Source organism: Anopheles coluzzii, chromosome 3 (genome assembly GCF_943734685.1).
Source record: "Anopheles coluzzii chromosome 3, AcolN3, whole genome shotgun sequence".
Taxonomy (NCBI): Eukaryota; Metazoa; Arthropoda; class Insecta; order Diptera; family Culicidae; genus Anopheles; species Anopheles coluzzii.
Window position 1 is genome coordinate 4,761,834 of NC_064671.1, and position 8,875 is coordinate 4,770,708.

At 47.8% G+C, this 8,875-nt stretch overlaps 4 protein-coding genes across 5 annotated transcripts in view; 1 reads left to right on the forward strand and 3 right to left on the reverse strand.

Moving 5' to 3' along the window:
- LOC120955667 (ejaculatory bulb-specific protein 3-like) overlaps positions 1 to 8,875 on the reverse strand; it is a 322,541-nt gene that overhangs the window by 222,162 nt on the left and 91,504 nt on the right. The window lies entirely within an intron of this gene.
- LOC120954878 (tetratricopeptide repeat protein 19 homolog, mitochondrial) lies at positions 649 to 2,134 on the forward strand. Its single transcript, XM_040375173.2, has 2 exons — positions 649 to 1,612; positions 1,683 to 2,134. The coding sequence occupies exons 1-2, from the start codon at positions 767 to 769 to the stop codon at positions 1,929 to 1,931; spliced, it is 1,095 nt and encodes a 364-aa protein (XP_040231107.2). The 5' UTR covers positions 649 to 766; the 3' UTR covers positions 1,932 to 2,134.
- Positions 2,096 to 3,892, reverse strand: LOC120954875 (WW domain-binding protein 11). The gene has a single exon (XM_040375171.2). The coding sequence runs from the start codon at positions 3,736 to 3,738 to the stop codon at positions 2,242 to 2,244; it is 1,497 nt and encodes a 498-aa protein (XP_040231105.2). The 5' UTR covers positions 3,739 to 3,892; the 3' UTR covers positions 2,096 to 2,241.
- On the reverse strand, positions 4,367 to 7,462 carry LOC120954876 (protein catecholamines up). 2 transcript variants are annotated; one of them, XR_005751750.2, is made up of 3 exons: positions 6,739 to 7,462; positions 5,512 to 6,666; positions 4,367 to 4,621 (listed from the first exon to the last, which is right to left on the reverse strand). XR_005751750.2 is itself a non-coding variant. In XM_040375172.2 (2 exons), exons 1-2 carry the CDS (start codon positions 7,145 to 7,147, stop codon positions 5,612 to 5,614), a joined length of 1,464 nt encoding a protein of 487 aa, XP_040231106.2. In that variant the 5' UTR covers positions 7,148 to 7,462; the 3' UTR covers positions 5,054 to 5,611. The 2 variants fall into 2 exon arrangements, 1 of the variants encoding a protein (XP_040231106.2); XM_040375172.2 differs by lacking the exon at positions 4,367 to 4,621 and having other exon boundaries at positions 5,054 to 6,666.

Here is an 8,875-nt window from a genome sequence, read left to right on the forward strand (position 1 = left end):
CGTAACGTGCAAAGCTTATTTATGTATTGATGAGTAACATTTCTGATCCCATGGCCGAATTGGCAAAAGGAAAAATGGAAACGTAAGCGAAAGCAAAATCACATTAGAGTGAGGGGATCGGAGCTATAGATAAAATGGTTAGTAGTCAAGATTGTACTAGTATTCAAAGTTTTGGTTTTCTTTTCGTTTCATTTGTTTCTACTTACTACTATCGCAGCCAAGGCCAGCCAAGCTTCCCCCGTGTAACAATCGCTTCGAGCAACAGACGGCGTAACAAGCTAATCAAGCTAGTAAGTCATTATTGTAACTTATGAACAAGACTACTCTAAAGCGCCCCCAATGAAAAGTATGATTCAAATAAAGTAATATAAAGCAAACATTGGTGTTGTATTATTTCTGGTGTACATGTTCTGTCACTATTTTCGTTAATTTTCAAAGGATAGCTAAAGCATCTGTTCACACTTTTTTCCCGCATTAAAAACAATTTTCATCTCTTTTGTACTTTTCAACGGGCAACAGTACTTGAAACGTTTCAGAAATTTCAATTTCCATCGATTTTCCAATAAGAATCTTTTAAGCGTCTATTAGCAGGCCCTGTCAGACGTAAGACGTTTGTGCAAAATTCCGCTGCTTGGGAACGGGAATCGTAAACGTCAACTTAAAACACAAATATTTACGTTTTAAGCTGGTGAAGAAAATCTTCTCCTAATCTCCTCTGTACAGTATTTGTGAACAACTGTTGTGGTGGTGCATAGAGGGCAAGAAAATGTTCCGCTCGGCAACAGCATCCTCCCTTGCGTCACGGTTTTTCATTTCCATCAATCATCCTCGAATAGCGCCCCTGACGATACCGCTCGCGTCGTTCACGAATCACGCCCCGATCCCGGCAAATGGAACAAATCATCAGCTCCACCAGAACGGCAGCAGCAAGGACGATTACAATCGGCGCAAGCAACGTACCGCCGGGCCACTGCATTTTATCGCTGCGAGTTCTTTCCTATCCTGGTTTAGCAAAAAGTCCGACGATGAAAACACGCCCGAAAGTCAGCTGATTACCATTATCAAACGCTCCATCCTATCGATACAGAAGGAAGAGTATCAGAAGGCGGAACAGATGCTGCATCTCGCCCTCAAGATGGCGCAAGATCTGCAGAGCAAGGATGGCATCACGTACATCTACGATATCATGGCAAACCTTGCGATGGAGGTGGGCGATTTTGCCAAGGCCGAGAAACTGTTCGTCAACGTTATGCAGCGCCTGTTTTCGGACGGATTTTTGGAGGATCACATCAAAATGCTGCACATCAGCTCAAAGGTGGCGCATCTCGCGCAGCTGCAAGGACATTTGGATAAGGCTGCGCAAGGGTTCGAGTGGACGCTGGCCAAGCTGGAGGAGAAACTGAAACAGTTGGGCGATGATAACGCGAAGGAAATCCGGGAGCTGTGGGGAATCACTAAGAACTGGTACGCGCAGCTGCTCATGGAGAGTAAGCGCTTTGCGGAAGCGAAGCAAGCGTTCCTGCAGGCGTACGAAGCGTACACCGAAATACACGGGATGCTAACGGAGGAGGGACTGACGATACTGAACAATCTCAGTGTCGCATGCTCTAACGTAAGTTGCCTTTTAGGGGTGAGAATCAAATGTCCAAAAATGTTAACTGACCTTTTTCCCTGAATTACAGCTTGAAGACTACGCATCTGCTGAACGGTTTCTCAAAGAGGCCATTGCACTCGCCGCCCAAATCCCGGATCTCTCCGAAGCGGGTGTGTACAAGGCAAACTTGGGGCTACTTTACCTGCAACAGGGACTGCTCCGGCAAGCGTCCGAGTTCTGCACCTTTGCCTGGCGCTACGGAAAGCAGCACAAGCACGAAGAGACTGTACAACAGGCAAGCTACTGTCTGGAGCAAATTAAAGCGATGGAAAAGTAAGACCTTTTAAAGGACACTTCGATGCACGATGTTGTGAACACACTGACAACACAGCCTACTGTTGCTATAGAGGAATGGCACGTTCCTTACTTACTCTCCCCTGTTGATGAACTTTGTTACCGTAATTATTGTTCGAAGATTAAAATAAATTGTGTACAACAAGATTTCAATCGCCTGCGGGCGATATGAAGAAGAAGTTTAAACTGTTATGCTTATCGTTTATTGTAATTATTGCTATCTCTACCAAAACACACACACACACACGTTGGAAACACTGCACTGCTGAACCTGGTGCGCATTATCATGCCGCTTAAAGCAAATCTTCCATTTCGCGCATAAACTGTAAATACGCATCGTCCTTGGTTGGCTTCGATGGATCCGCCGCAACCGTACGCGGATCGTGCTGATCGTGTACCGGCCGGGCCGGTGGTTTCGCCTTCCGCACATCGTCCTTTTTCGCACGCAGCGCGCTCGGTACGAACCGGGTAACGTCTGCGCTGAGATTGCGGATCTGCGGTTTCGCCGAAATGGTGGCACTTTTGGGATCCTTCTGCTGGAGCAGCTGCTGCTGCTGCTGTTGCTGGGCCTGCTGGTGCAGCTGCATGTTGCGCTGCTGCTGGATGTGCTTGGGCGGAGGGCCGGCCGGTGGTCCCGGCGGCATGCGGATGCCCATGCGCGGTGGCATAACCGGGGGCGGTCCACCCGGGATACCGGGTCGGCCGGGCATACGCAAACCGGCGGGCATACCGCCCATACCGGGTGGCCGCAGTGGCGGTGGCCGTATCATGAGCGATTGCATCGAACCGGGCGGGCCCGGCATCGGGATGGAGGATGGCATTGGCATGAACTTTGGCATCGCTGCATCCGGTGCCGGGGCCGGGTTGGGTAGCGGCGGTGCCGATGGGGTCGGAATAGAGGAAAGCGAGGGTGTGTCGTGGGTCGATTGTTCCTTCTTCTTCTGTACGCTTTCCATCTCCTTCATAAAATCGTCAATGTTTTGCCCGGAAAGGGCAAGCATCTTCTGCTGTACGGTGTTCGGTTGCTTTACCGTCTTCTCACCATCCGATTCTTCCGTGTTGTCCTTCGAATCACCGTCGTCATAGAATTTGACACTCTTTTGCGTTTCCGCGTGGAAGTTCTCCAGATCGAAGTCCAGCTCGGGCATGTCGAACAGATCGGGCGGTGGCCCCGGTGGGCAGCCCGGTATGTCGTCATCGTCATCGACCGGTTCCGTCGGTTCGATCGGGTTTTCGACCGGTTTCTTCAGCAGTGGAGCCGGTGGCGGGATGCTACGCAGCGGCGGAACAATACTGGGCGGAGCCACGCTCGGTGGCATCGGTATGCGCGGGATGGACAGGGGTGTAGGTGTTTCCGTCGCCGACGGCAGTGGAATATCGTCCACCTGCACCTGCTCCGCGTGGCGCACGCTTTCGTAGTACTGGATGCGTTTGTTGCGCCGCTTTTCATAGTCCACCTCCTTGCGCTTCAAGTCCGCCCACAGCTCCGGATCGTCCGCCTGGTACAGGCGCATCACACGGTCCAGCGTTTCCTTCAGCTTTTTGCGCTTCTCCTTCAGCACCTTCTCGTTCAGGGGCGACGGTTGATACACGTTAAACTCCATCTCGTCGATCTTTTCCATCTCCTCGATTAGCTGCGCCGGGTCCTTGCCTTTCAGCACGGCCGCCCGGACCATCTGGCGCTGCTTTTTGTTCTTCTTCAGCTCCTTCTTGCGCGCCTCCTTGCGGGCCTGATCCGTCGGGTTCATGTACTTACCACTCTTGGTGGTGTTGATCGAACGGCGACCCATTTTGCAAGTGTACTGAGGGCGTGTTTGACTAAGTGTTAACCTTATAAATTAATAAATGCACACACTCTTTGCACCAAAATAACATCCAGCATCGTCCGTCGTTGCAAAACGTAAACAAATCTGCCGAATGACAGCTGCAGTCAGTTCGAGCATCGCTAGTGAGCAAAACTGATCGACTTCCGAGAAAGTGAGAATGCCACCAGATTCACTGTCTCTCACAATAGAACAACATTCTCACGTCTCACCGAATTGGCTCACATTAAATAGCGACCGGTGCCGATGTTTGACTAGAAAAGAACACAAATCGTAAAGATTTTCTCCCGGAATTCGCATTCCCAGCATTCACCTAACTTGAATTTCCGCAGATGTCGTATATCACAGTTTTTCATCCAAAACACATTTGTTGAATTAATATTTTTAATTAATTTAATTACTTCAAATACTATGTGGTTTAAATTGTTTGAGGAAATAGAATTTAGGGAACCGCGCATCTCCAATCCGCGTGAGACGAAAATCGCGTAACTCGGGAACAGACTGTACGTGAGGAAAGCTGTTCGACTCACTGTCATTTGAAATTTCCGTTGCAAACAAACATACACCACCTCCGTTGGTATACTTCAAACAAGCATTTAAAAACCTCTTATTTTATTTATTTATGTTTCTTTCTGTTTCACAAATGTACAACAATCTTTTGGCGATAACATCTAAAGCATTTGTAACGCAGCCAAAACGATCCAAAAAACAAACCGACAAAAGCCTTGCTTCGTTCGTACAATTTACAATCTAAAAGACCGCTCTCTCCTTCTCTCTTAGTAAAAGTGTGCTATCAATAAAGAGAATCTCATCTTTCTATCGTATGTTCAATTGCCTTCAGACATGTCCCCTGGAATGGAAATTGAAACCGTCAGTACCGGTCAGTACAAAGGACACATGGTACAGTGAATCATGACAAAACGCCGTAACAGCATGCATTACTGCCCTACGCTACTGGCACAGAGCACATTCTCAACTGCCGCGTCAGTGGGGAAGGGTTGCATGCGGTACTTCAAATCAATGATAATGCTATCAACAATTGCGTGACTATTCGCACGAATAGGTGTGTACGATACAACACAATAAGGAAACACTTCCGACAGCGTTGCTTCACACTGCATGCGGGACTAAAGGGAACACACAAAAAAACATAACACTCTACTGGTAGATAAGAAACTCTAATGGACGAAGACGGACCAACAGTTCAATGCCTACGTACATACAATGAACTACAAACAGAACAGAACACGAGACACAACATGGACAATGAAAAAAAGGTTCCTTTTACTGGGCTTCCGACAAAATTTATTCTTATCACTGTTCTCGTAATTATACAGTAATTATTGCTCTCTTTTCCTTACACTTATTTTTTTATATATTTTCGTGAGTTGTGTAAACTTAACACGCAACCAAAGTACGAAGCAATTGTATGTTGTTTACCTAGCTAAGAGTTGTTGTGAAAACAATGTCGCTGCACTGTCGGTGGCGCTGAAGTTGTAATGTTCGCAGTCACATTGGCCCTGACTTTCTCTCACACAATCGAGAGCAAAAGGAACGACGCAACACAACGTTAAGGTTTCAAAACTATAGACAGTAGCACGAGCATGCAACACGTATTACACAAATATTTCCAACAGAACATCTAAGCTAACATTTAACAGCACTTGAGAACAAGCTTTTCTTTCCCCCTTTTAACTAATTCTAAAATCGCTACAAATGCACAGGAAATCAAATACGTACGCAATACGAAGTTGTAGTAGAGACGACGAAGGTACAGACAGGAAGAAAAGACGGCAGCCAACGCTCCACGCGCACCGCTCCATCACCCAGCGTTGACTCTCTATTCAAACTTTGCAATAATTACCATCATGCCCACACCGGCCAGCAGGGCCGTAATTTCCTTCAGCGACTGCCACAGCTTGGTCGACTCTTCCAGCAGCTCCGGTATCACCGACACGGTCGCAATGTAGATGAAACCACCGGCCGTGAACGGCAGCACCCACGACTCGGCCGCATCGCTCCCACTGCCCAGCAGGGCAAGGACGGTACCGGCCAGCGCACCGACCGCCGTCGTCAGCTGCAACAGCATCGCCTTCTTCTTCGAGCAGCCCGACTTGATCAGGATCGCAAAGTCACCGATTTCGTGCGGCACCTCGTGCAGCAGGATGGTAATTGTCGTGATGAGACCGATGCTATTTCCCGCCAGATAGGACGCACCGATCGCAAGCCCGTCGGTGAAATTGTGCGTGAAATCGGCGGCCAGGTTAAGGTAGCCGGCAATCTGAATGTTCTCCTTCTTCGGCTCTTTACGGACAGCTTTGCCCTTTGCTTTTGCTTCCTCCTTTTTCGACTTGGTTGGTACTTCCGCTTCTTGTTTCTTATCGTTCTTATCCTTCTTGTCTTTCTTGTCCTTTTTGTCCTTCTTACCTTCCGTTGGGGACGGTGGTGGGGAGCTTTTGGCAGGCTTTGGCTGTACGGCAGGCTTTGCACCTCCGTGGCTGTGGCCGTGACCATGCCCATGGCCCGTATCTCCCTTAATCAATCGGACAAACTTTTCCACCGCCAAAAACACAATGATGCCGGCCAAAACCCACAACCCGACGCGCATATCATGCCCATGGCTTTCGTGACCGTCCGCCTCTCCATGGCCATGCGAGTGACCGTGCGAGTGACCATGCGAATGATCGTCCCCGTGCGAATGGGGCTGGATGGCGTGCGGAATCAGGTGCAGGAAAGCATCTCCCAGCAGGCCGCCCGAAGCAAAGGCAAGTAGCGTTTTCAGCCGGGGCTGCATCTCTTCCGTATTGTCCAGCGGGATGGCAAACAGAATGAAAAACGGTGCCGCACTAATCAATAAAGTTGAACCCAACGAATGCACCCAGATGTAGAACGTATCTAAAAGAGAAGCACACGTTAGCATTCCATTAAAATCGGGCCGTGGGAAACGAAAATTAAAACCATTCTTACCTCTCGGTGCTTTACTATCACTTGTTGACTTTTCGTGGTGATGATGATGATGATGTTGATGGTGACCGCCATGATGATGATGATCATGGCCCGCATCTCCACCATCATGATGATGGTGGTGGTGGTGATGATGTGGAACTGCCGGGACCGGTTCCTCTTCGTACACCTCGTTAGCATGCTTCGAATACTTAAAACTGGGACTTTCGTGATGATGATGATGATGATGATGATGATCATGCTCATCGTGAAGATGATCGTGTTCGTGAGCGTGCTGTCCGTGGGCACCGCAAAGGGTCGGGAAGGAGAGGAACAAAATCACAAGAAACAGTCCCAGCGCAAGGTACGCCCGGTAGGACGTTGTTTCTTCCTTCAGCGGGACCCTCGTCCCCCGGCTTTTCGTGTGGTTCATTTTGTTTCTTTTTCTTTTCTATTCCTTTCGCTTTTTGCTTCGTGGCGTACGTGTGCGGTTTGATCAGATCGGAGGGTGCCTCCGCCGATAGCAATATGCAGCGCTCCGCTATTCCAATGTGGGGACGAATTACTTTACAAACACTTCTAGCGCACCAGCTGCATCATGCACAAACGATACTGCCGCAGCTAACACACGCTATTTGTACTGTTGGAGGCGTATATTTGCACAAAGGATAAAGCCGTGTCGGTATTATATATTCTTCAAAAATGGATCCACGGCATGTTTTAACGAAGGCGCGTTGGAAAAACATCTGGCTTAACGAAACAAACGTCACCGCCATCATCGGCAACCCGCGTGTCAAAAACGCGCTTTGTGAGCTCGCCAACGCTCCAAATCGGTGCGAATTTTCCCTCGCTGGCGATGCTTTTTGTAAGTCGTTGTGACGATTTTAGACGTTTCGAGCGAGGGTTTTTGAGGGTTCAAGATGGCCATCAAAATGCTCGCGCTGGGGTGCGATTGTGTTGGTGGGCCAAATTAAAGGGCCACAAAAATAAAAACACTTCACCACCTCCCCCTCCCCACCCACTTATTGACCTATTATTGAATTGGGTCCTACATTTCATGTGTGTTCCAAATTAGCATCTTTACTCTGCCGTCTCACTTGCTCATACTTGTTTCGCTATTGCATTATTGCACTAAAACAACACGTGTACCCATTTTCTGTTGATTTTCATTCAAAATAATCAACCAAATTGAGCACTTCTATTTCGCATCAACCATCAAGTTGTTTAAACTTTTCACGCGTCGATGGGTGCGAAAGAGACGGTACGACAAATCGAGTGAGAACATACACTCTCTTCGGTGCGCGTAGATTGTCACCAACACAACGAAAGGCATATGGACAAAGGATGAAGAAGTGTTTGGAGCAAGGATAATGTATTTAGAAGGTTGATTTTTACCGCTTTTGCTGGGCGACATTGTGGGGGACATCTGTCACTCTCTGCATACAAATTTCATTACCTCGCACCAGCCCTCCCCGATTTATATACCGGAGCCCACGGAAGAGATGTGTCAAGTCGAGAAATGTAATTTTGCTCTGAACAACTTCACCTTGTCATTTATAACGCCAGGACTCCACAGAGCATAACCGCGCGGCTACATGAGGTGAAATATACAGCGAAATGAACTATTTGACAGGTGAAATATCTGACAGGTACAGCTAAAGGGTTGGGGGAGACACAACATCCGCTTTCGAAATTCTATTAAAAATATTATCTTCTTAAGCAGAACATTCCCTAATTGGAAGAAATTATGAATTGTTGACTGAAAATTGATGAAGTACTCGATATTGAAGTTATTTAATGGATTTAATTACGATTTTGTGCACGTTATTTGTTACATTGCACATCAGCTGGTTGCTGTGATGCTTTATCCGTCAGATATTTAACCTGTCAAATAGTTCATTTCGCTGTATATTTCACCTCATGTGGCCTCGCGGTAACACGGAGCGCAACATAACAACTGACAGCTGCCAAACGCTTGAGAAAACGCTTGGGAAAGGAGGTTAAGCGTTTCATTAACTATCGGTCATCGCAGTAGGTTGGTAGCTTTTCAACGAAAAATGAGCGGCCTACTAAGGATATTCAAAACATGGTACCGGCAATAAAGCGTTTTATGAAGCGTTTGGCAGCTGTCAGTTGTTATGTTGCGCTCCGTGTTATGCTG